We start from the raw sequence: 27,816 nt of genomic DNA, 5'->3' as shown, positions 1-27,816 counted from the left end.
GACTCTAACTCAAAAAAAAAAAAAAAAAAAAAAAAAAGAAAGAAATGCAAATTCCCTGATCTTACCTAAGACACTCAGGGGGTGGGGCCCAGCAATCTCATTTAACATCCCTATGATTCTAATGCTTAACTAAAGTTTGAGAACCACAGTTCAAATCCAGTGGGTCTCAAATCTAGCTGAGATTTTCTTTTCAAGTTTTAAACTGAGAGTTTTATAAAGAAAAATTTATGACCCTTTTTTTGGTTCCTTTTTCTTTAATTTCTTCTGCCACAAGCTTGAGCAAGTCTCTTGGATATTTAGTATCAGCAATTATAGCCATCTGGGAACTTTAAACATATACCAATGTTAGGCCCAGCCGTTAGCCTTAGGACTGCTTTGGTCTGGGATGGGGTCTGAGTATTGATATATTTCTTAAGCTCTCTGTGTGATTATATTATGCAGTTAGATTTTTGAGACCATCCTAACAGGATAGTTTAAAAGAAAGCAGATTATAATTTTATTTTTTTAATTTTTAAATTTTACTTATTTTTTGAGTCGAGTTCTCACTGTCACCCAGGCTGGAGTGCAGTGGCACGATCATGGCTCACTGTAGCCTCAACCCTCCTCGGCTTCCACCTTAGCCTCCTGAATGAATGGGACTACAGGCACGTGTCATCATACCTGGTTAATTTCATTTTTTATGTAGAGACGAGGTCTCCCTATGTTACCCAGGCTGGTCTCGAACTCCTGGACTCAAGCAGTGCTCTCACTTGGGTCTGCCAAAGAGCTGGGATTACAAGAGTGAGCCACTGCACCAGGAAATAATTATTTTAAAATAAATAAAGTAAGAGTTTGTGGCCAGAATGAAATGTGAGTGGGATGGTTGTGTATTGAGGAAATCAGTGATTAATTGAAGTCATAGTCATTGGTGTTTCACCTGTTACAGAGCTGGAGCAATAAGTATTTAAAAGCCAGGTGCCCACTACTGCAAATGAGTGAGAACACGTGATACTTGGTTATTTGTTTCTGTGATAGATCACTCAATATTATAGCCTCTAAGTCCATCCAAATTGCTGCGAAGCTCATAATTTTGTCCTTATTTATGGCTGCGTAATAGTCCATCGTGTATATATACCACATTTTTTTAATCCAGTCCTCTTTTGATGGGCAGCACAGTTGGTTCCATGTTTTTGCTGTTGTGAATAATGCTGCAATAAACGTGTGTGGGAAACTGCCAGGGAAAGGTGGGGGTGGGATTGGCAGTAGTAGGAAACTGCCAGGGGAGGGGGATGCACACCTCATCAACAAGAGTACCTAACCAGGCTCGGTGGCTCAGCCTGTAATCCCACGCCTTTGGGAGGCTGAGGTGAGTGGATTGCCTGAGCCCGCGGGTTCAAGACCCGCCTGGGCAGCGAGAGCTCATCTCTACAATAAATAAAAAATCAGCCGGGCGTGGTAGCACATGCCTGTAATTCCGGCTACTTGGAAGGCTGAGGCGGAAGGATCGCCGGAGCTCAGCAGGTCAAGGCTGCAGTGGCCGGGAGCAGCCACTGCACTCTAGTCTGGGCGACAGAGTGAGACTCCAACTCAAAAAAAAAACAAAACAAGAGTACCTGCATAATGAACATTTGTATACCTAACCCTGAATTGCACCCCACATCTTTGAAATAAAAAGTTAAAAATAAAATAAGATAAAATAAAAAGCCAGGTGCATTTTCTTTTATGATGTTAGTTACTTCAGTCAAGGTTTGGAATTGAAATACAAGAATTAAATAGCACCCTGTTAAAACATCTGTGTCAGGGATATTTGGGTCAATACCATGACAAATAATCAAATACACCTTCTCCTTTTCCTTCTAGGCAAGCCTGGGCTTTAGTTGGCGTCATTGATGGTGGAAGCACATCTTGCAATGAATCTGTGAGAAACTATGAAAATCACAGTAGTGGTGGGAAGGCTCTTGCCCAAAGAAAATTTTATACTGTGGATGGTCAGAAGTTCTCTGTGACAGCTTACAGTGAATGGATTGAAGGTAGGCAAGTACAGTTGATATTCCTATAAGACGTTGGTAAGTATTGTGACAGATTTTTTGCAAAGTAGTATTGTATTCAAATAACAGTCTCTCTGGTTAGATTTCTCAACTAGTTGAAGTTGAAATTTATAATCTCCTAACCTTTTAGATGGTGCTTAATCTTGTAAGAACCAAATGCCTCTGAGGGTGTCCAAACTAGAGCAGATCATTTTTCAGTCTAGAAAGCAACCTTCTGGGTTGGTAGTGTGGTGGTGGTGTATTTTAGGGATGAGGAAGCTGGAATCAAGCTCCAGCTTTCTGTTTCCAAGGTCACTGCTGTTTCTTTGCCTCTGCCAAAAAGCATAGGTGGGTGAGAAGCATTTCTTTTTTTTTTTCTTTGAGTTGGAGTCTCACTCTGTCACTCAAGCTGGAGTGCAGTGGCATGCTGCTTATGGCCACTGCAGCCTCGACCTGCTGGGCTCAGGCTATCCTTCTGCCTCAGCCCTCCCAGTAGCTGGAACTACAGGGGTGTGCCACCAGGCCTGGCTAGTTTTTTGATTTATTGTAGAGATAAGGTCTCACCAAGTTGCCCAGGCTGGTCTCGAACCTTTGGGCTCAGGAATCCTCTCGCTTCTGCCTCCCAAAGTATTGGGATTACAGGCATGAGCCACTACACCCAGCCTTAGAGTTATTATTATTATTATTAATTATTTTTGAGTTGGAGTGCAGTGGCATGCTCATAGCCACCGCGGCCTCGACCTGCTGGGCTCCAGCGATTCTTCCGCCTCAGCCTTCCAAGTAGCTGGAACTACAGGCGTGCGCTACCACACCCGGCTAATTTTTTGATTTACTGTAGAGATGAGGTCTCGCCAAGTTGACCAGGCGGGTCTCGAACCCACAGGCTCAGGCAATCCACTCACCTCGGCCTCCTAAAGCATGGGATTACAGGCTGAGCCACTGAGCCCAGCCCGTGGATGTTATAGAAGCAGGAAATGCTTCTACACTGGGTTGCATGTAAAAGAAGCTAAGCTATGGAGGAATTGGACCAGCTTTTTAGTTCTTGTGTGCTTAATAGGGAACCACCTTTGCATTTCAAAGGGGATATTAGGAGAGATCAGTAGTAGTTACTAGAGTGTATAATTGATATCATCCCAGGAAAAGAGCTGAGTTGTACAGGGGCACCATCATGTGACCTCAGGTAACATTGCAGATCATACTGGTCATATGCATCCATTCAGCAGACATCCATGAAGCTGGTACAACAAACAAGACAGAATAGAGAATATGTACCTTGATATACTCTGGTGTCTTCACTGATTCAGTTTCCAAGGAGGTGAGCAATCTTCCAAATGGGAGGGTGTGAACAGCACCAGGGAGGATACCGTGAGAATACTGGAAAGAGGTTTCTTCTAGCAAGGATGTTTGGGAAGTCTTTAAAGATTCACCTGAACTTTATAAAAAGGTGGATAGTATCCTGGCTGGTGAAGAAGAGTGGAAGGATATTCTAGGTAAAGAAGAATGCATGAGCAAAGTCACAGAAATGAAGGGTTTTCTGAAACAAATTTTTATGCTTAATATTAAGATTGTCTATGTCTTAATGTCCTATCTCTTGTTCTGTGCTTAGATCAAATTGAATCCAAAATGAAACTGAATACTGGTATTTATTACAGATCTAGTCTGTGATTGGCAACTTCTACCCAAGTATATGTTCTTGTCACATATTAAGATGGTGTGGGGTCAGTACTACAACTTTCATGCTGAGTTGAAACATAACAAGAGATTTGGGAATTGAGAGCCATCTTCAAAATTATAAAAGAGTAGTTTGCTGGACGCAGTTGCTCATGCCTGTAATCCCAGCATTTTGGGAGGCTGAGGTGGGAGGATCGCTTGAGCCCAGGAGTTCAAAATTAGCCTAAGCAACATAGTGAGACCTCGTCTTCCCCCAAAATAAAAAAATTAACTGGGCATGGTGGTGCGCATGCATATCGTCCCAGCTACTTGAGAGGCTGAGGCAAAAGGATTACCTGAGCCTAGAGGTCGAGGCTGCGGTGAGCTATGATTATGCTACTGAACTCCAGCCTGAGTGACAAAGTGAGACCCTGACTCAAAAAAAAATAAAAAGCTTAGTCTAACAAAGTGACACCTGATATCCCTTCATGGCTAGTGGTGCATGGGATACTCTCCTCTTGAGGACAGGAGTCAATTTATATTTTTATCATTTATATCTGCAGAGTGACTGGCACGTGGCTGAATTGTGGTTATCTTAACTTTTATTTGTGAATCATTGAAAGGGTTGATTTTAGAAGGAAGAAATGACAGTTAAAACATCACTTTCTTTCTCTCTCTCTTTTTTCTTTTTTTTTTTTTTTTTTGGTTTAGGCGTTTCTCTTTCAGGTTTCCGGGTAGAGGTTGTGGACGGAGTCAAACTTCACCTGCTGGATGATGTTAGTAGCTGGAAACCTGGAGACCAGATTGTGGTCGCAAGCACAGACTATTCTATGTACCAAGCAGAGGAATTCACTCTTCTTCCCTGTCCCGAATGCAGCCGTTTTCAGGTCAAAGTCAAAGGTACCAGACTGTTGAGAGTACTTCTTGGGAAACACATTCTTTTCTTGGAATTTGATTCCTGGAATCTTTTTTCCTTCCAATCATTACCTCCACTACCACCACCACCATCAACCTCCTCATCATCAGTATTGAAGATTGTAGCAGTGGAGTGCACTGAGTACTCGATTCCAGAGAATGTTAGATAAAAGTTGTTATAGATCAACATTTGCTATTATTGATACATAGCAGAAAAGTTAGTATTTCTGTGCTTTAGTTTCTTTGTTAAAAAAAATGTGGACTAGATGAAGTGGTTTTGCAAGGTCCTTTCCAGTTTCTTCCTTCTTTATTTATTTATTTTTGAGTGGGAGTCTCACTCTGTCACGCAGGCTGGAGTGCAGTGGCACACTCACGGCTACCCCAGCGTCGACCTGCTGGGCTCCAGTGATCCTTCTGGCTCAGCCTTCCAAGTAGCCAGAAATACAGGTGCGCGCTACCACGCCTGGCTAATATTTTTATTTTTTATTTTTATAGTAGAGACGAGGGCTCACCAAGTTGCCCGGACTCGTCTCAAGCCCATGGGCTCAGGCAGTCCACTCACCTCAGCCTCCCAAAGTGCTGAGATTACAGGCTGAGCCACCAAGCCTGTCTCAGTTTCTTCCTTATTGATTGTCAGACAATAGTAAACCCAGCTATTAACTAGATCCATTTATTTTTATTTATTTGTTTGTTTGTTTTTGAGTCAGGGCCTCACTCTGTCGCCCAGGCTGAAGTGCAGTGGCACAATTGTAGCTTTGACCTTCTGGCCTCAGGTGGTCCTTCCTCCTCAGCCTCCCAAGTAGTTGGGACTATAGGTGCCTGCCACTGTGCCTGGCTAATTTTTAAATTTTTTTTTGTAGAGACAAAGTCTGGCTGTGTTGCCTAAGCTGGTTTTGAAGTCTTGGACCCAAGCAATCCTTCTACCTTGGCCTCCCAAAGTGCTAGGATGACAGGCATGAGCCACTGCACCTGGCTTACATCAATTTATTAGTAGAAGTAATTTTTTTTTTTTTTTTTTTAGTGGGAGTCTCACTCTGTCTCCCAGAGTGGAGTGCAGTGGCCGCTCCCGGCCACCGCAGCCTCGACCTGCTGGGCTCCGGCGATCCTTCCGCCTTAGCCTTCCAAGTAGCCGGAATTACAGGCGCGCGCTACCACGTCCGGCTAATTTTTTTATTTTATTGTAGAGATGAGGTCTCTACAATAAAATAAATGAGCCACCGAGCCCGGCTAGTAGAAGTAATTTTTAATTTTAAAAACATCTCATGGAGACTGCCTGTTTGAAGCCCCCCCCCAAAAAAACTCACTAATCTTTAAAATGGAACAAAACAGGTATTTTTATAAATACCTATTCATAAAACTACTTCCTACTGTAATCTTGAATAGTATACTTTTTGAAGGAGAGCAAATGCAAAAAAGAGATTCTTACTGTAGTGGTGTATAGAAGGAATGCTAGGCACTTATTCTGGTTCTAGGCAAAGCTTCTTTGTACATTGCTTCATTTATGGTATTCTTGCATGTTTCACCCACTGTATTGCTTTCTTTTCCTCTTTATTAAAAATTATACATTTATGGTATAAAACAAAAGAATTGGCCAGGCTCCGTGGCTCAGCTTGTAATCCCACGCCTTTGGGAGGCCGAGGTGAGTGGATTGCCTGAGCCTGCGGGTTCAAGACCCACCCGGACAACTTGGTGAGACTTCATCTCTACAATAAATCAAAAAAATTAGCTGGGCGTGGTAGCACACACCTGTAGTTCCAGCTACTTGGAAGGCTGAGGCGGGAGGATCACCGGAGCCCAGCAAGTCAAGGCTGCGGTGGCCGGGAGCGGCCACTGCACTGGAAGTGGCCACTGCACTTTAGTCTGGGCAACAGAGTGAGACTTAAACTCAAAAAATTAAAAAACTTAAAAAATTTAAAAAATAAAACAAAAGAATTTTCAGTAACTGTTTGATAAGTGCTTATTCTGTTTTCAGTAATTTAGAGTAATAGTAATTTCGAGCTTTGATGTTTAAGGAAAAATTTTCTGCTTTGATTTAAAAAAAAAAGGTCCTTGTGCTTCATTCAGTGTTGTACATTTCCTTGATAATTCCAAGCACAGCCGGGCTTGGTGGCTCAGCCTGTAATCCCACGCTTTGGGAGGCTGAGGTGAGTGGTTTGCTTGAGCCCGCGGATTCAAGACCCGCCTGGGCAACTTGGCGAGACCTCATCTCTACAATAAATCAAAAATTAGCTGGGCATGGTAGCGCATGCCTGTAGTTCCAGCTACTTGGAAGGCTGAGGAGGAAGGATCACCAGAGCCCAACAGGTCGAGGCTGCGGTGGCCGGGAGCGGCCACTGCACTCCAGTCTGGGTGACAGAGTGAGACTCTAACTCAAAAACAAACAAACAAAAAACCAAAGCACAAGCAAAACAAGAACAAGAAATACAAAAAACCCAAACTGCGATACCATCTGGCATTAATTCTTTTTGGAAATTCCCATTCTTGTTAACAAGTCTACATGATGAATCTTCATGAAATCACCCCTCATGATTTATGTGTATTTTTCCTTCCTGAGTTTATATAATAAGAGCATCAGCTTATTATTAAAATTCTTTACACTTCCAGTAAAAGTGGAAATTTAAAAGAATGCATAATAGTAGTAAAATAAGGAGAAATAGGAAGGAAAAGAAGGCAATTTCTGTATTTTTGTTTTTTTAGTCGGTGTTCCACTCTTCATCCAGACTGGAGTAAAGTGGCATGATTATGGCTCACCACAGCCTTGAACTTTTGGGATTAAGTGTTCTTCATGCCTCAGCCTCCCAAGTTGCTGATACAGATGCATACCACCATTCCCGGCGAATTTTTAAATTTTTTTATTGAGATGGTTCTTGCTATCTTGTCCAGGCAGATCTTGAACTCCTGGGTGCAAGCAGTCTTCCCACTTCAGCTTCCCAAAGTGCTGGAATTATAGATGTGAACCACCATGCCCAGTCAGTATTGTTAATATCCAAATGCAGACTACTTTAGCTTTCAAGTAGAAGCATTAACAGTTGACATCCTGATATCATCATCTACAAAATCATTTGTTTTATGGACTCAGCATACATTTGGTTTTTCATATGCCCTCGGGGCATAGACCAAGAGCATATAGACAGGAACTAGAGGGAAAGATGGTGAATCATTAGGCAAATTCCAGATTATGAGTGCTGTTTAAGGGAGTGTTGAGCTATTTCAGGGAGGAGCGAGCTCTTTGTCAATGCATGGGTTCAAGAATTGACAGGACAGTTAGTGAAAGTTCAGGCATTAGATGGCCTTGAAAAATCCCTGCATCATGGGATTCTGTGATTCTGGGGTATTCGAGAATGGGAGCAGAAGATAAATTGTCAGTAATGCCTTGGAGTTACAGAATGAAGAGAAATGTCTTTTCGAAGTAAGTAATATTCTTTTTTCCCTTGCCCACATCAACCAGAAACCCCTCAGTTCCTACACATGGGTGAGATCATAGATGGTATAGACATGAGAGCTGAGGTTGGAATTCTCACCCGGAATGTTGTTATCCAAGGAGAAGTGGAAGACTCATGCTACGCAGAAAATTTGTGCCAATTTTTTGATTATGACACCTTTGGAGGACACATTATGGTATGATGATTTCCTTAAAATCCTGGTTGCTAACTACATGTTTAAAGACACTTTCACGTTTTGGAATGACATATATATAGATCTTAAAAAGAAATTTTGTTTTATTTCTCTCTTAAATGACAATGAGGAGGTTTTAGATAATTAAAAGGGAAAGTTTTGCCTTCATTTGGTTGATCTGGACCTGTAGTTAAACTATTTAAGAATTGTTTAAGGAAGAGTTAAATCAGTATATTGGGAAGGACCTATTACACAGAGACAAACAATGAAGGATCTTAGTGTCTGAGTATGCAGTTTCTGAAATAATCAATTGGTTCTTTTAAAAACATGATATTACTAAAGGGTAAGCAGTAAATACTAAATGTATTTCTGGAAATGTACTTCTGTGTGCAGATTTTTGTCCTGTAAAAATATCGAGCACTGACTATATGGTGAGCTGTATTCCATATACTAATCTAGACTTCTGGGCTACATTTTGGCTATGTAAAACCACTTTCTATGTACTGTGGTTGTTAGTAAGAAATTTCTGTTACACTGATTTCTGAAATGTTGATCAGTGTTATTCTCTTGTTTTTAGTATCATGATAAAAAATCCAGGGTTTAAAAATATTGAGAGTGCTCAAACTTTGGATCACAAGGGAATTTTTCAAAAGAACTTAATAGTATGTGTTAATTAAAACATTGGGGAGGATTTAGAAATAAATATCAAACTATAGTGGAGGTTATAGAAATGAAAGAATAAGATGGGACTGGGAAATGAGCAAAATATTTGAACGAATCAAAACACTTATGCAGAGATCGTGCTTGCAACTTTCCTGATTACATTGGCCTTTATTCTTAGTCGGAGGCTATTTTTATGACTCTATAAAGCATTTGTTTATGTAAAGAAGCATTTGCTAAATTATTAACTGGAAATCTGAGAAAATAGTATGCAAAAGACAATAAATGTTTTAATATGGATTTTCCTTCAGATGTTTTCTATTAAAACAATATTTTTTTGCTACTCTCGTTCTAAAAAGTATCAAGTTGATTTTGGTTCCTTGTTTTGCAGATCAAGAAAAATTTTACCTCCGTCCATCTTTCTTATGTGGAATTGAGACGCATGGGTCAGCAGCAGCTGGGGCGCTATCCTGTTCATTTTCACCTGTGTGGCGATGTGGATTATAAAGGAGGGTACAGACATACAACATTTGTGGATGGCCTGTCTATTCATCATAGCTTCTCAAGGTGCATCACTGTGCATGGGACAAACGGCTTGCTTGTAAGTAGCCTTACGTTATGTTGATGCATATTATGGAAGCGGCTAACTTCTTAATTTTCATGATGTCTCAGTTATATGGAATTAAACTGTTTAGCCACATGCCTTTCTCTGTCCTCTTCTGACAGAGTTTTGCTGTTTTTCAGTCTGAAAGAAGCCTACTTTTTAACCACCCAAATTATCCTCTTTTACATTAAATTTAACTTTATATTGTATTTATTTATTTATTTATTTTTGAGTTGGAGTCTCACTCTGTCACCCAGACTGGAGTACAGTGGCCATTCCCGGCCACTGCAGCCTCGACCTGTTGGGCTCTGGTGATCCTTCCGCCTCAGCCTTCCAAGAAGCTGGAACTACAGACGTGTGCTACCACGCCCGGCTAATTTTTTGATTTATTGTAGAGATGAGGTCTCGCCAAGTTGTCCAGGCGGATCTTGAACCCATGGGCTCAGGCAGTCCACTCACCTCAGCCTCCCAAAGCACAGGATTACATACAGGCTGAGCCACCGAGCCTGGCTGTATTTGTTTATTTTAAAGGAAATTCACTTTATTTTATTCTATTTTATTTTTTCCCCTGTGAAATCCAAGCAAATTATTCTGTCTAGAGATAAATAAAACCTGAAATTTGACTTTGCTGGTTCTGCTAAGATTAAAACTTCTTTTTAGGCCGGGCGTGGTGGCTCAAGCTTGTAATCCCAGCTCTTTCGCAGGTCGAGGCCAGAGGATTACCTGAGCCCACGGATTCGAAACCAGCCTGGGCAACATGGTGAGACCTTGTCTCTACAATAAATCAAAATATTAGCCAGGCGTGGTAACGTGCGCCTGTAGTTTTGGCTACTTGGAAGGCCGAGGCGAAAGGATTGCAGGAGCCCAGCAGTTCGATGCTGGGATGGCCATGAGTGTGCCACTGCATTCCAACCTGGGCGACTGAATGAGACTCCAACTCAGAAAACAAAAAACAAACTTCTTTTTGCATTTATACTGAACACATTACACTGGAGAGCACTTGTGTCTTAAATCACAATCAATGTTGTTATCAATAACATTGTACACTTGTATTTCTGCAGATAAAAGACACCATTGGATTTGACACACTTGGTCATTGTTTCTTTTTGGAAGATGGTATTGAACAGAGAAATACTTTGTTCCACAATCTGGGACTCCTCACCAAACCAGGCACTCTCCTCCCTACTGATAGGAACAACTCCATGTGTACCACCATGCGGGAAAAAGTGTTTGGAAATTACGTCCCTGTGCCTTCCACTGACTGTATGTGAGTAACTGGCAGAGAGAAAATCTCGTGTGTGATGGTCAAGGCCTCTAACTTTTGGGGAAGACTTTTTTGTGGGAAGTTTTTAATGGGTAGGATTTTTCATGAAGAATGTTTAAATTACCTTCAAAAATGCCTTGCAGGGCTGTTTCAACTTTCTGGATTGCTCATCCCAACAATAATCTGATTGATAATGCAGCTGCAGGCTCACAGGTAAATAATATTAAAGTGTTTTCAGATTTTTTGTATTATTTTGTATTTATAAACACTTGGGATTTTATGGATGTGATGTCCTGTGTGCCAGGGTAACCAAAGCATGGCATTGTTTTCTGCTCCAACTTGTTTAGTTGAGAGCAGGAAATGTTTGAGATGGTTCTTCTGTCTCTTCTAAATCCTTTGTGCCAGTTAGTGTCTATGCGTGTAATAAGACAGATGCTGAAGGGAGGAAAAGAGGTGAGCTAATCTCTAGGGTTATGTCATCTCTAGAGTGTATTTTTGGTGTGTCATATAGTCTTTCTGGCTTCTCACATTTAAATTGTATATGGGGCCGGGCTCGGTGGCATAGCCTGTAATCCCAGCACTTTGAGAAGCCTAAGTGAGAGGATTGCCTAAACCCAGGGATTAGAGACCAGCCTGGGCAATTTGGCCAGACCTTGTCTCTACAATAAATTTTTAAAAATTAGCCAGGGCCGGGCTTGGTGACTCAGCCTGTAATCCCAGCATGTTGGGAGGCCGAGGCGAGTGGATTGCCTGAGCCTGTGCGTTCGAGACCAGCCCAGGCAACTTGGCAAGACCTTGTTTCTACAGTAAATAAAACATCAGCTGGGCATGGTAACATGCACCTGTAGTTCTGGCTACTTGGAAGGCTGAGGCAGAAGGATCGCCAGATACCAGCAGGCCGACACTGGGGTGGATGTGAGTGTACCACTGTACTCCAGCCTGGGCAATAGAGTGAGACTCCAACTAAAAATAAATAAATAAAAAATAAATCATATATGGCTGAGTAAATGATCATTTTGATTTCTAGTGTTGATGAACAAAGAAACCTTAGCTTTGTTTTATGGAAATGGATGATTCTGTGTTATACTGCAACAGTTGATATTCTGGGTAAGAGGCACATCCTCTTGTTAAATGCAAGGATTTATATGCATGTGGAAATTTCATCTCCTTGCTAAAGCAGCTAAACTCAGCTATGTGTCATGATTATTTAAGAAACATACACCGACCAAGCACGATGACTCATGCCTGTAATACCAGCACTTTGGGAGGTGGAGGTGGGAGGATTGCGTGAGTCCAGGGATTTGCTACAATGGCTGTGAGCGTACCACTGCATTCCCAGCCTGGGTGACAGAATGAGACTCCAACTCAAAAAATAAAAATAAAATAAGACACATACACACACACGAGAATACTTTTTTTTTTTTTTGAGTCGGTGTCTCTCAGTTGACAAGGCCAGAGTGCAATGCATGATCATGGCTTACCACAGCCTTGACTTCCTAGGCTCAAATGATCCTTCTGCCTCAACCTCCCAAGGAGCTGGTACTGCAGGCATGCGCCATCATGCCCAGGTACTTAAAAAATTTTTTTTTTGTAAAGACAGACTTTTGCTATGTTGCCCAGGCTGGTCTCCTGGGCTCAAGCAATCCTTCTACCTTGGCCTCCCAAAGTGTGGTGTACAGGCGTGAGCCACTGCGCCCAGCTGAGAATAATTTTTAAGTGAATAAGTGAATTCTTTTTGGATAGTAGAAATGTCCTCTGGAAAAGCTAAAAATATTTACATATATAATTGAGAATGATTTAACATGACTAATTTATCTAAATGAATCTTTTAAGGCATTATGCTATTGACTTGTAACTGCTGAAAACTACATTATATGAACTTTGCAGCAGTACCTAAGTATTCCTGTTTGTACATCATGGCTGTTTAACATTTTTAATTTTTTAAAATTAATTTTTCTCTTTTAAAATTTTTAAAAAATTTTTAAATATATGGGGTGCAATTCAGGGTTATGTATACAAGTAGTAATCATAAACTTTTTTTAAAGGAAAGAAATACCTAATATTGTTTTCTAGAATGAAGTAAAAGATTAAGAGAGTATTTTTTTTGCATTAAGAAGAATACAGGCATCACTAGGTGATGGTTGAACACACATCTGTGTTTTTCCTTAAAAGTAAAACATAATCTGAAGATTCCTTTCAGATGAAGATTCTTTTTTTTTTTTTTGAGTTGGAGTCTCATTCTATTGCCCAGACTGGAGTGCAGTGGCACGCTCCCAGCCATCGCAGCCTCGACCTGCTGGGCTCTGGCGATCCTTCCACTTCAGCCTTCCAAGTAGCTGGAACTACAGGCGCGCACTACCACACCCGGCTAGTTTTTGATTTATTGTAGAGACGAGGTCTCGCCAAGTTGCCCGGGCGGGTCTCAAACCCACAGGCTCAGGCAATCCACTCGCCTCGACATCCCAAAGTGCTGGGATTACAGGCTGATCCACCGAGCCTGGCCTCAGATAAAGATTCTTATTTGACAGGGCAGAGACATGGACTTTTGGTCATTTCACATTTTCGTCCATTTAATTTCCATTAAATATTTGTTGAGCCTATATGGGGCTGAGAGTTTCTTTTCTTTTCTTTTCTTTTTTTTGAGTATGAGTCTCACTCTGTTTCCCTGACTGGAGTGCAGTGGCACACTCATGGCCACCACAGCCTCAACCTGCTGGGCTCAGGTGTTACTTCTGCCCCAGCCTTCCAAGTAGCTGAAACTACAGGTCCACGTCACCATGCCCAGCTAATGTTTTGATGTATTATAGAGACAAGATCTCACCAAGTTGCCCAGGCTGGTCTCGAACCCCTGGACTCAGGCAATCCTCTCACCTCAGCCTCCCAAAGTGCTGGGATTACAGGCATGAGCCACTGCTTCTGGCTGGGGCTGAGAGTTTCTAACTGAAAAGTAAGTTTTTGAGTAAAATGACCAAGAAGTTGATGTACAGTCATACTTGGTATCATCTTCTGATCTATGTGGCTTTAAAAGTCAAAAGCCAGAGTACAAAGACTTTTTTCAGTTCTTTTCAGAAGTCTGAGGTTGAAGGTTAAAGCAAATTGCAAGGAATCCATGAAAAATGTAACCTGACGCTATGGCTCATGTGAGAAAAGAACACATTTCATGTATGTTCTTCATTTTTATTCTGTGAGCTATTTCTTTCTTTTCTCTCTAGAAAAACTTTTCCAGCAAAGCCAATTTTGGCAGAGTTTTTTCTCCCAAAGTAAATCAAACCATTTTTCATTGTACCTTTCCACTGCCTTTTACAAAGCTCCTTTTACCTGTGTTGACACCACAGTGTTTAACGGGAAACAGCTGCTACCCTCTTATGTGCCGCCTCTCCCTCCATCCCCAAACTCCATGTAGCCTGGGAGAGCCCGCTCTGCCCTCAACTTACAGGTCTCACGATCCGGTTTTCTTGCTGAGCCTCCAAGTCCTCTTCCATTGAGTTGTCTGTTTGTGCCCAAAAGAGTTGAGGTGGCAAACATTTTTCAGAGTAGATTGTTTTATTAAGACTCATTTGTCAACTTTTATCATGGAAAATGTTATATACGGCATTTCTTCGGTGTTTAGGTATATATGGTTTCCACAATTCATCCCTCCTCTATGCTTCCAATAGATTTTATTTGTTACAACTAATATAGTACTTATTACCTATGGTATATTTTAGTTATTTCCATATTGCTTGAGAATATATATATAGAATATATAAGTATATATATATATAGTATATATAAAGTATATAAATAATATATACCTATGGTATATTTTAGTTATTTCCATATTGACTGTGAATTGCTTGAGAAGAGTCTTACTGTATACCTGGCACATAGTGGGCACTAAATAAATGTGTGCTGAATTTGAATTAATACTGTCCTTTTATACTGTGTGTTTAATACTGTGTGTTAACAACCTATTTAATCAAAGTTCCATGTTGTGAAGTTGTCCTTCACATTGGGCTGGCTTTTAATTAATTTGTAAAATAAAAAGTTTTCATGGAAATTAAGAACATTTATTTTCATTTTCATATCTCACTTTGAGTGTCAAAAGATTCTTCTACTTGTGTTATGGTCAGTAATACTGAAGTTAAATAGACAAGGTCCAGACTGAGACAGCATCCTGATTCATACATGTGGTGGTTTTTTTCTCTTTGGCAAAAATTTGCCTTGGGACAGGAAAGGCATTGGAGTTTGAAAGAAGTCAGTGAGCTCTGCATGCTGGCAGACAGTTGTTTAATAGGCATGACTCATCTATTGATCAAGTTTGGAGGTAAACAGAAAAAAACCATATTGCTTAACGGCTGTGCTGTCTTGGTCACATGGAAGGCTTATTTGGTTCTAATTCTGCATAACTTTTTAAAGTAGATAATGTGGGAAAGTTATTTTGAAAATACATTTTGGTTTCACTGAATTATTTCCATTTTTTTTTCCAATCCTGCAACCAAAATTAAATCTGCTTTTCAAAAAAACATGATGTAACTGTTTTGAGGATGTTAGATGTATGTCCAACTTTTAATAGTCAATTCTGAACCTGAAACAAAAATTTGTGTTAAAAAGATTAAACTTGCTTATGAAGCAGTTAGTTTATAAGAGTGCTTCATAGAGTGACTTTATAAAGTAGGACTTTTAATGATCTTTCCCTCTTATTTATAGGATGCTGGAATATGGTATTTATTCCACAAAGAACCTACTGGGGAATCCAGTGGACTGCAGCTATTAGAGAAACCAGAACTAACTCCATTGGGCATATTTTATAACAACAGGGTCCATTCAAATTTCAAGGTAGGTTCCTAACTTTTAACAATTGGTACATATAATGTACAGAGTAAAGGATGAACTACAGTGGTTATATTTTAGTCCATTTTGTGCTACTATAAGTAAATACCACAGGCTGGGTAATTTATGATGAACAGAAATTCATGTGCATGTGTGCATTGTCCATACTTGTGTATATCAATGGAATGCAATATATATATTCTGAACATGGAAGAGTTAAGAGTTGCTTTTTTTAAATCACAAGTTACTTTCTCTGGTGACATGGTCTACCCAAAATGGACATTTTCCAGCTGTGATTTGCTATGGTTTGACTACGTTTGCTATGGTTTGGCCCCCAGTTCTGGAGGCTGGGCAGCCCCAGATCAAATGACCAGCATCTGGCAAGGGCCTTCTTGCTGTGTCATCCAATGGAGGAAGGGCAAAGAGTGGGCAAGAGAGGACAAGACATTGAACTTACAGCTTCAAGCCCTTTTATAGGGGCATTAATTCATTCATGAAGATGGAGCCCTCATGACTTAAGCACTTCTCATTAGGCCCCACCTCCCAACCCTTTTGCATTGGGGATTAAGCTTCAAACACAGACTTTTTGGGGGGACGTTGTCAAACCATAGCAAATCACAGCTGGAAAATGTCCATTTTGGGTAGAACATGTCACCAGAGAAAGTAATTTGTGATTTAAAAAAAGCAACTCTCTAGCCGGGCGTGGTAGCGCGCGCCTGTAGTTCCAGCTACTTGGAAGGCTGAGGCAGAAGGATCGCCAGAGCCCAGCAGGTCGAGGCTGCGGTGGCCGATAGCGGCCACTGCACTCCAATCTGGGCGACCAAGTGAGACTCCAACTCAAAAAAAAAAAAAGCAACTCTTAACTCTTCCATGTTCAGAATGTATATATTGCATTCCACTGGTACACACAAGTATGGATAATGCACACATGCACATGTAATCTGAAAAATTACTTAATGGACTGGATCCATGTGTCCTCTTCCTCATTCCTTCCCTCCCTCCTCCTCATCCTTTTTCCAATCTTTAATGTCATTACATGTGTATAGGAATGTATATTAGAAATATTTGACCTAATTTAAAAAGATCAAGTGACCTCAAGGCCATTTAGGAACTCTAGTTTCCATGATATTTGGAACCCCCCCATGATAAATATATTTGGTTCATTTTGTACTTACAAGGCATTTTAATATCTTTATTTTATATGCATGATGTCAAGATCCTTTGCTCTGGTGTGACCCACACCAAAGCTCATAAATAATTTCCATTTATGATACTCAGAGGATCCTTTAAAAACTTAAGTGCGCTATTATTTGAAGAGCTTAGAATCATTTGATGAGGAGTTGGAAAATTTTATACTATATAAAACTTTTGTGAGCTAAATAGTTGATTAAGGCAATAATGATTGAAAATGGTACTTTGGGCCGGGCTTGCTGGCTCCGCCTGTAATCTCAGCACTTTGGGAGACTGAGGCGAGTGGATTGCCTGAGCCCGTGGGTTCAAGACCAGCCGGGCAACTTGGTGAGACCTCGTCTCTACAATAAATAAAAAATTAGCTGGGCATGGTAGTGCCTGCCTGTAAGTCTGGCTACTTGGACGGCTGAGGCGGAGGGATCACCGGAGCCCAGCAGGTCGAGGCTGCAGTGGCCAGGAGCATACCACTGCACTTGAGTCTGGGCGACAGAGTGAGACTCCAACTCAAAAGAAAAGAAAATGGCACTTTGAAGTAGAAATCTTTAAATTTTCTTTTTTTAAAATAATTATATAAATTTTTTATTTTAAAATTGTGGAGTACAGTTAAGGGTTAGGTATACAAACATTCATTGTGCAGGTACCCTTGTTGAAGAGGTATGTCCCCAACTCCCCAGACAGATATAGACTACCGTTAATCCCACCTCCCTGCCCCTCCCTGCCCCCCCCAGTAGTTTCCCGCCACTGTCAATTCTTTTCTTATAGTATTTCAGTAGTTGTTCAAGGTCCACTTATGAGTGAGAACATGTGATACTCAGATCTTTGTTTCTGTGAAAGATCATTCAGTATTATAAACTCTAATTCCATCCAGTATTATAAACTCTAATTCCATCTAATTCCATCCACTCTAATTTGCTGCGAAATTCATGATTTTTTTTTTTATGGCCGCGTAATATTCCATTGTGTATATGTACCACATCTTTTAAATCCATTCCTCTTTTGATGAACAGCACAGTTGGTTCCATGATCTTGCTATTGTGAACAATGCTGCGATAAACATATGTGTGCAGGTATCTTTTTCATAGAGTGATTTGAGTTCTTCTGGGTATATTCCCAGTAGAGGGATTGCAGGGTCATATGGAAGATCAATTATTAGAACTTTTAGGAATCGCCACACTGATTTCCACAGAGGCTGTATTAATTTACACTCCCACCAACAGTGTAGAAGTGTTCCTTTTCGCCACATCCTCTCCAGCATCTGTTTTTTTCTGAGTTATTGATGATGGCCATTCTGACTGGAGTTAGGTGGTATCTCAGTGTAGTTTTAATTTGCATCTCCTTGATGACTAATGAGGCTGAACGTTTTTTCATGTATCTGTTGACGGCTCGTATGTCTTCTTTTGAGAAGTATCTATTCATATCTTTTGCCCACTTTGTAATGGGGTTGTTTGTGTGGTTTTTTTTTTTTGCGTCACATTTGAGTTCCTTGTAGATCCTTGATGTTAGGCCTTTGTCAGACATGGAGTTGGCAAATACTTTCTTCCAGTCTGTGGGCTGTCTCCCTGTTCTCTTGATGGTTTCTTTGGCTTTGCAGAAGCTTGTCAGTTTAATGAGGTCCCACTTGTCTATCTTATCTCTTACGGCCTGTGCATTTCAGATTTGTAAGTGGCATAAAAAACACCTTGTTCTAAATAATTTTTAATGTCAATATCATGATGACATGTAGTAATCGACTCTATTAATTTTGAGAATATTAAATCTAAACAATATGAATGGATGATTAGATTTCAATTTGTTAAATTTGGGCATGTCTATCCAGGATAATATTTTATAGCCAAAGGAAATTGAATTCTTGGGGTACTCAAAAAGAAACCTACCATTTTAGAATCTCGTATAAATAAACACACACCCCAGTCCTTTGGCTTTAATGGCTAATGTCTCCCCAATCTATATCTAGTTCAGGTTAGTCATACTTATTCTCATTGAATGTCTCATGGACACATAAATAAAACACGTTCAAAACTAAAATCCTTAGTGTTAGGCCCAGACCTATTCCTGTATGTCTGTTTCTGTAAATAAAAACACTAGTCACCGAGTTGTCTAAACCAAAATATATGAGCTTTTATTGCTCTCTTTCCCTCATTTCCAGGCATTTTATCAATCACTAAATGATATCAATTCTACCTAGTAAAGAATACCAACACTATTTTCCTCTGTTACTACTGCCACAAGTCTAGGTCATCTTTATTTTTCTTCTGGATTACTGAAATAATTTTCTACTTTACTTTTATTAAATTTTGTCTTTGCCCTTTTCAATCCATTTTCCACTTTGTAGTTACAGTGTATTTTCTTTTTCTTAAAATGCAATGGGTTACGATGCCTTTATTAAAGTCCCATTGACCTAACTTCTATAGCATATCAATGCCACATGATCTGACATTTGCTCCCCATCAGCTTTCTTTCTTACCTTTCCGCCTGTCATACATCTTGTTAGTCCATCAAGCATTTTTTTTCTTGGATGTTCCATGCATTTTATATAAACAATTTCTTTGAGTGCTTTTCTCTGGCTCCTTAACTGCTTCTGCCCACCCCTTCCCTGTGTCCCCAACCCACTCTTTTGCGTGGTTGATTCCTCTCCATCTTTCTGATTTCAACTTTAGGAGGTCACTTTTTTTTTTTTTTTTTTTGAGTCAGGGTACCTGTCAGGGTACCTGTCCCTCAGGCTGGAGTGCATTGGCACAATCACAGCTCACCACAGCCTCAACCTCCTGGGCTCAGACAATCCTTCTGCCTCAGCCTCTCAAGTAGTTGAGACTATAGGCACATGTAACCATGCCTGGCTAATTTTTTTTTATTTTTATTTTTAATTAATTATTTATTTTGAGTTGGAGTCTCACTCTGTCGCCCAGACTGGAGTGCAATGGCACGCTCCCGGCTACCGCAGCCTCGACTTGCTGGGCTCCGGCGATCCTTCCGCCTCAGCCTTCCAAGTAACTGGAACTACAGGTTCGTGCTACCATGCCCAGCTAGTTTTTGATTTATTGTACAGAAGAGTTCTTGCCAAGTTACCCGTGCGGGTCAGGAACCCGTGGCCTCAGACAATCCTCCCAAAGTGCTGGGATTACAGGCTGAGCCACCGAGCCTGGCCTAATTTTTTTTATTTTTATTTTTGTAGAGACGAGGTCTTGCTATGTTTCTTAGGCTGGTCTTGAACTCCTAGGCTCAAGTGATCCTCCCGCATTCACATCCCAAAGTGCTGGGATTATAGGTGTGAACCACCATTCCCAGTCCAGAGGTCACTTCTCTCAGGAGACATTCCCTGAATTCTCTCACTCCCATCCATGAGAAAGGCCTCATGTAGGTGCCTTTCTTTTCTGCTCAAGCTTATCATCTGCTACTTTATCGTATGCTTATCATATTGTAATTGTCTATTTAATTGCATGTCTTCCTGCTAGTTTTTGTGTCAGTAACAGCAAGGATCATAATCTTTCTTGTTAATTAATATATAATTATTTTTATTTTATTTTATCTTTTTTTTTTGGAGTCTCACTCCTGTTGCCCAGGCTGGAGTGCAATGGCATGCTCACGGCCATCTCAGCCTTGACCTGCTGGGCTCAGGTGATCCTTCTGCCTCAGCCTTCCAAGTGGCTGGAACTACAGATGCGTGCCACCACGCCTGACTAGTTTTTGTGATTTACTGTAGAGATGAGATCTCACCATGTTGTCCAGACTGGTCTCGAATCCCAGGGCTCAGGCAATCCTCTTGCCTCAGCCTCCCCAAGTGCTGGAATTACAGACTGAGCCACTGCACCCAGCACCAATGTATAACTCTTGATGCTTACCACTGGGTAGGCACTAAATAAATATTTGTTGAATGACCCCATAAAGTTATTTAAAATATTCAGGAAAGTAGTTGTATTTCACCACACCTTTGGTATTTATCCCCCGCCCCCTTTTTTGGTAGAAGTGGTTAGCTAAAACTTATTTTCATGAACCTTTATATATGTAGATGTAACTTGGGATTCATATTTATTCTAGTCCATTATTATATTTTCAGGCTGGCTTATTTATTGACAAAGGTGTCAAGACAACCAACTCTAGTGCTGCTGACCCAAGAGAATACCTCTGTTTGGATAACAGTGCAAGGTACAACTGATTCTTTAAAATCATACTCAAGTCATATCTTGCTGAAGCAAAGCTTTCCAACTGAAACACACTGTGTTCCTTTCTCTAATGACACATACATTTAAAAATTTTTTTGTAGAGACGGGGTCTCGCTTTGTTGCCCAGGCTGTTCTTGAGCTCCTAACTTCAAGCAAGTCTCTTAAAGTAGTGCTGGGATTACAGCATGAGCTGATAGCACATTTTAAATTAAGTTTTAAGAGTTTATGGAAGGGTTTTTGGAAAATCGTTGATCGTGGTTTTTCAGATTTTGTGACTAGGCTTTTATTTTATTGACGTGCCAAAGATGTTGATGCTTTTCTCCTTTTTTACAGCTAGAAATTGATGTCAGAGAGAATTGCAGAGAGAGAAAGAAAAAGAAGAGATATGTTGAAAAAGAGTCTTGATTTGGCAGAGTGTAATTCACTGAAAAATAAGTTAAACTAAGATGTTTAGTCTAATCCCTGAAAACCAAACTATATAGAATTTATTCTTAGTGGTCAAATGGAACATTGTTTGGAATCTGTTTCAAGGGGAACGATCCCAAATTTGATGATCAGGCTGGTTCTGGTTCAGTCATTTTAACCTCACATTTACATCACAGCCAGGCTCTTTATAGCCACAAAATGTGGTTAGGATATGGACTGGCATTTCAGCAAATTCCCTTATGTGCTAAATGTGAGCCAAAATAAATAAAATATCTCAAATGAAGATAAAATTTTCTGGACAAGATGGCAACTTAAAGTCATACTCAGTAGATGTCATGAACATACTATCTTTCCCTACTTCAAATTGATTGACTAGTTTACAGAGTTGATAGGATGCTAGATTTAATAGACTTTGTTGATAGACACTTAAGAACACTAGGCCCTATTGTTCATAGGGAAACTGCATGTAGACTGGTGAGTCTGACTTAAGGGTGAAGCAAAATCCTTGCACAAAATTAGTAAGACATGAGGTCAAGAAAAAACTAGAGGAAGTATGGTTGGCAAAATTACTCATCAGGATTCCTTAAAAGTCAAGTTGAGCCTAAAAAAATTTTTTTTTTTTCAGTCAGAGTCTCACTGTCATCCAGGCTGGCGTGCAATAGCACTCTGCTCATGGCCACCACAGCCTCCACCTGCTGGGCTCAGGCGATCCTTCTGCCTCAGCCTTCCAGGTAGCTGGAACCACAGGCATGCGCCACCATGCCCGGCTACTTTTTTGATATGTTGTAGTGATGAGTTCTCACCATCTTGCTCGTGCTGGTCTCAAACTCCCGAGCTCAGGCTTTGCCTCCACCACCCAAAGTGCTGGGATTATAGGCTAGAGCCACTGCACCCAGCCAGATCCTGAGTATATATATATATATATATATATTTATAATTTTTTTTTTAGATTAGAGAATATAGTTTATTTAGAAAGTGAATTAGAGAGAAAGAGGAGATTCACTTCCCCAAGATAGGGGAGCAGGGCCAAAGCCAGGAAGCATGGTGACAGGCATAGCTCAGGGAGCACATGGCCACACCAGAGTCCAGCAAGGCAATGGCAGCAATGTTCTGGCCCCTGAGATATTTTGATGCAGTGGTCAGATAGCATTTGAGAAGCCTAGAAACTGGGCATTATTTAAATACAGCAGAAGGTACTGATACCTAGTAGCCAATCAACTTATGAAATGGAAAAATAAGGCAGATAAACTTAAGAAAAAGGAGTATATAGATGACAACAAATTACGAACCAGGAAGAAAATATTAGTTAGCAAGATAAATCTATGTTAGAAGGTCACTGCTGTTCTTTTGGTTTTAAAGTTTATAATAACTGGTGGAACAAGTTATGTGTACTTTGCTTAGTGTTGCCAGAAAAATCCTCAAGCAGAAACAATTGGCTCTCCTCCCTGCCTTAAAAAGTTATTTATAGGGCCAGGCTCTGTGGCTCAGCCTGTAATCCCAGCACTTTGAGAGGCTGAGGCGAGTGGGTTGCCTGAGCCTGTGGGTTCGAGACCAGCCCAGGTAACTTGGTGAGACCTCATCTCTACCAAAAAAAAAAAAGTTATTTATATATGTATGTTTATGTGTGTAAGTATAATATGTGTTTATATTTGTACATGTGTGTGTTTGTGTGTGTGTATGAATGAAGGAGTAAATATACTTAGGAATCCATTGATATTTTAAATAGATTTAACAGAAAAGCAATTTACCCCAAATGATTTAATGATTTAAGAAGTTCTTTACCAAATGTGTATATGTGATGTTATGAAAATGGTAATCTTTCCACTGTTCTCCATTATTAATTTCTCTTACCAGTTTATAAATACATATTGATAAGGAATTGAGTTCCAAGTGAAAGTTGAAAAGAACTTATTATAGAAGAGGAGTAATAAGACATTGACAGCTTATACATATTCCTAATTTTGTATAAATTAGTATATAGAATATGGTCACATGTATTCATGCAATCCAGACATGAGTAATAAAGCTAACATAAATGAGTAATAAACCCATTCATCAATTAAACACCAGCCTCAGGGGATCCAGAAGATATTTAGTCTTTTCATCAAAGAGGAAGTTGACTCAGCAGTTAATCAGATAAGACTTCCCTTGTGTCTTCAAGATGTGAAATTACAAGAATCCAAAGATGGGAAATTTTAACTCAAGAGAGGTCTTGATTCACCATTTGAAAATTTTCATCTAAAAGAGTGAACATTTCAACTAGTACATTTGAAGTGGAGTACAGTTAAGGGAGGGATGGGAAGTATGCTGAAAACTCACTGATGATGATAGAATACTGGAAAAATTAACTGTGTTTTCTATAAATCAAGTGAAAGAGAAGATGAAAATAAAGGGTATTAAAGCAAGTGGTCCATGATTGACTTACGTGGATGGAAGTTCAGAAAAGATGAGATGGTTTACAGCAGAAAATCAGATGTTGTTCTGTATTACTCTCTCTTTCTTTCTTTTCTTTTCTTTTCTTTTTTTTTTTTCAGTTGGAGTTTCACTTTGTTGCCCGGGCTGGAGTGTAGGGGCACAATTACAGATCACCATAGCCTCAACTTCTGGGCTCAGGCCATCCTTCTGCCCACAGTCTCTTGAATAGCTAGGACTATAGGCACACGCCACCACATCTGGCTAATTTTTAAATTTTTTTTGAAGAGACAAGGTCTAGCCATGTTGCCTGAGCTTATCTTGAACTCCTGGGTTTAAGCAGTCCTTCCACTTCAGATCTCCAAAGTGGTGGGATTACAGGTGTGAGCCGTCATACCTGGTCATTTTTTTTTTTTTTTAAATAGGGGGCCTTATACGGTTATTTATTTGAGTTGTTACACTGGACAGTTTTTGACACCATTTTTTTTTTTACCTTTTCATTGGGATTCTTGTAAGTGTTTTAGAGGAAAGAGAAAGAACAGGTCAAAGTCTTTATAATAAAAAAGTCAGTTAAATGCAGTCTGTTTTAAATTTAGGTATTTTCAAGATATTTTAGTGCCTATATCTAAACCATTTAAGTAGCACATAACTCAAATTGTACATAGTTCACATACATATATGTTGAGATACATGATTAATTTATTGAATGTTATATTAATGATATATAGCTTATAATAATTTGTTAAGGCATATCAGATTTCCTGGTGTGATTTTTTTTTTTTAAGAATTGATTTTTGTGCTTATAATAATCTGCAGTATTCATTCTATAAGTTGATTTAAAAGAAGTAACTAAGAAAGTGTAAAGGTAGTTCTCTGGAGACTTGTATGTAAATTAAGTAATTTTTTTCCATGAATATTTAAAATATAAATACATTGTGTCAGGATTTTTGTTTGTTTTGGTCAAATTTAAATCCTTCTTCTTGACACTTAAACTTATAATTGTTATTAGCTAACTTTTATGGCCTTTATATTACTTTTTTAAAGTTCTTTTTTTTAATCCCCAGATTTCGACCTCATCAGGATGCAGACCCTGAAAAACCACGTGTTGCTGCTGTAATTGACAGGGTTATTGCTTTTAAAAATAATGATAATGGAGCTTGGGTCAGAGGGGGAGACATTATCGTTCAGAATTCAGCGTGAGTATTCTTTACCAAAGTTATTGTATGATGACACTGATGTGTTTATTTTTTTTTTTTTTTAATTTAAAATTTTTTCTTTTTTTTTTTTTTTTTTTGAGTTGGAGTCTCACTCTGTCGCCCAGACTGGAGTGCAGTGGCCGCTCCCGGCCACCGCAGCCTCGGCCTGCTGGGCTCCGGCGATCCTTCCGCCTCAGCCTTCTGAGTAGCTGGAATTACAGGCATGCGCCACCATGCCCAGCTGATTTTTTGATTTATTGTAGAGATGAGGTCTCGCTGCCCAGGCGGGTCTCGAACCCGCGGGCTCAGGCAATTCACTCACCTCAGCCTCCCAAAGGCGCGGGATTACAGGCTGAGCCACCGAGCCTGGCGATGTGTTTATTTTTAAGGATTTTTTTTTTAAGCCAGTAAAATGAAAATACAGTGGTGGTTCCTGGAATTATATTATTATTAATAGACAAGACAAGTTCTGAGGAAGTATGCTAGATTAACAGACTGCAAATGTTTGAAATTGTCTCATTCTGGTGCTTTTATTGGAACTGAACTTGTCTGGTGACATGAGAGGTTTTTGATGAGATTGAACAGAAACTGGGAATTTAACTTTATATAACAAGCATGGTCTATGTCAGAAGAGCTAAATAAAGATATTGAAACTATGTGGATTTTTTTTCCTTCCTCTTGGAAACTCTGAAGTTTTTTTGATGGTTTTCCATTGCCATTGAAAATAAAAGCTGTATAATTCCACCTTAATAAGTCTGTTGACTTATGTCTTAGCATGACTTGAAGCAGTAAGCGTCTTACTTTTTACAAATTCTGTTTGTATAATTTTGGGAGAGGTCTGATGCATGTTGAGCTAAGATTTAGGGTTAAACATTCTAGAAAAAAGTTTTTTTCTGACACTGACATCAATTTCTTGATCTTTGACCATCATGTCTAACTTTTATCATCCAGAAAATTGATACTGTATTCAATCTTTAGAAGTGGTGTGGGTATCATGTCAAGAATTTTGAAAGTAATACCACAATCTAATTGTTTTTTTAAAAAGTTATAAAAATAATAACTAAAGTTCACACTTATATGGTGCTTACTTTGTACCAAACACTAGGCATTAATTAGGTATGTTTATTCTGTCAAGAATCCTATGGGGAAGGTTACATAATTATTTTAACCTTTAGATGGGAAAACTGAGGGAAACAGGTTGAGTACCTTTCTCAGAGTCACACAGCTTAATAATTGGCACAGCCAGGATTTTGTTCTGGGTACCCTCACTGCATATTCTTTATTCTTAGATATTATAAAGTGAAACTTTTGTATGGTCTTGGAGAGCATAAACATTGAAACCTCCTGGACTTAATCATAATTACATATTGAAAGAACTACCTCTTCTTACATGATGTGGTAAATAAAATGTTCCCTCATTCTCTCTTTTTCTTACAGATTTGCTGATAATGGAATAGGACTGACCTTTGCCAGGTTTGTAATTGCTGAAAAAATACTTATTTGACTTATTTTAAAGCAGTAAGGTAAAAATAGCCTCTGATATCTTTTTTTTTGTTTCCTTCTTTTTTGGGGATAACACATAGGAACATTCTATTATTTGTTAGCATTTTTAAAAAATTAGCACTCTCTTCCTGATACCACTAGAGGGCCAAAAAATTTTTTTCTTGATTAATTTAATTTATCCCAAAGTCACAGATTAATATAGCTGGAACTGCACAGAAGAGTAGGCCCGTCATAATTTTTGCTTAGATGAAAACATTTGAGATTTAGGCTAATGTTCTTAAAAAAACAGGGGAACAAAGAAGAAAGGAGTAAAAGCAGGGAGAAGATTAAAACTCAGTGTTTTCTTTCTCTGAAGCAGCTCTAATTTAGTGATGATCTTTGAGAACTAAACTTTTTGTGTTACATATTTCTCTCCAGGTAATAGTCATCCCTAGTTGTCATGTTAAGCGTGCTTGTCATTTATTTGTTTTATTAAGATCAAGTTTGCTCTTACCATTTGCAGTATTGTTGCTTGAGACTAGAACAGTCAGCTGATGTTGCTAAATTAAAAGTTCGTCTACAGCCGGGCTCGGTGGCTCAGCCTGTAATCCCGCGCCTTTGGGAGGCTGAGGTGAGTGGATTGCCTGAACTTGCGGGTTCGAGACCCACCTGGGCAACTTGGTGAGACCTCATCTCTACAATAAATCAAAAAATCAGCTGAGCGTGGTGGTGCATGCCTGTAATTCCGGCTACTCGGAAGGCTGAGGCGGAAGGATCGCCGGAGCCCAGCTGGTCGAGGCTGCGGTGGCCGGGAGCGGCCACTGCACTCCAGTCTGGGCAACAGAGTGAGACTCCAACTCAAAAAAAAAAAAAAAAACGTTCGTCTACATATAACTTGCAAACCATCTATTAATTTATAAGAGGTAATTTATGTTGTAGCTTGCCTTCATTTGAGAGTAAATTTAAATTTTGTGGAATTATGGCTAATGATTGTTCTCATTTTAACAGTGATGGAAGCTTTCCAAGTGATGTAGGTTCCAGCCAGGTGGTATCCGAATCTCTCTTTGTTGGGGAAAGCAGGAATTACGGCTTTCAGGGTGGTCAGAACAAGTATGTAGGCACTGGAGGAATAGACCAGAAGCCTCGGACATTACCTAGGAACAGGTAAGCATTGCTTTAGTGGTAGATACGTTTAAACAATAAAGGGAAATCTAACTCTCGGGGAAGTTTCTATAATAATCCTGGACGGATTGATTCTTACTGAGATTCTTCTTTTTTTTTTTGAGTTGGAGTCTCACTTGGTCGCCCAGACTGGAGTGCAGTGGCCGCTCCCGGCCACCGCAGCCTCGACCTGCTGGGCTCCGGCGATCCTTCCGCCTCAGCCTTCCAAGTAGCTGGAACTACAGGCGCGCACTACCATGCC

The 27,816-nt window shown here is 39.8% G+C and overlaps 1 protein-coding gene across 2 annotated transcripts in view; it reads left to right on the top strand.

Moving 5' to 3' along the window:
- Window positions 1-27,816, top strand: part of TMEM2 (transmembrane protein 2) — a 75,748-nt gene that overhangs the window by 11,982 nt on the left and 35,950 nt on the right. Inside the window, exons 4-14 of one of the 2 annotated variants that reach the window (XM_008049062.2) lie at window positions 1,840-2,009; window positions 4,368-4,556; window positions 8,020-8,189; window positions 9,238-9,447; window positions 10,512-10,717; window positions 10,858-10,927; window positions 15,404-15,532; window positions 20,772-20,860; window positions 24,780-24,911; window positions 26,349-26,384; window positions 27,402-27,557. In XM_008049062.2, coding sequence (XP_008047253.1) covers window positions 1,840-2,009; window positions 4,368-4,556; window positions 8,020-8,189; window positions 9,238-9,447; window positions 10,512-10,717; window positions 10,858-10,927; window positions 15,404-15,532; window positions 20,772-20,860; window positions 24,780-24,911; window positions 26,349-26,384; window positions 27,402-27,557 — 1,557 coding nt within the window. The remainder of the gene's footprint in view (window positions 1-1,839; window positions 2,010-4,367; window positions 4,557-8,019; window positions 8,190-9,237; window positions 9,448-10,511; window positions 10,718-10,857; window positions 10,928-15,403; window positions 15,533-20,771; window positions 20,861-24,779; window positions 24,912-26,348; window positions 26,385-27,401; window positions 27,558-27,816) is intronic. The other variant, XM_008049061.2, reaches the window with a different exon arrangement.

The sequence above is a fragment of the Carlito syrichta genome, unplaced genomic scaffold (genome assembly GCF_000164805.1).
Source record: "Carlito syrichta isolate Samal-C Ts95f unplaced genomic scaffold, Tarsius_syrichta-2.0.1 Scaffold130478, whole genome shotgun sequence".
NCBI lineage: Eukaryota > Metazoa > Chordata > Mammalia > Primates > Tarsiidae > Carlito > Carlito syrichta.
This window is presented reverse-complemented; position numbering and strand designations above follow the sequence as displayed.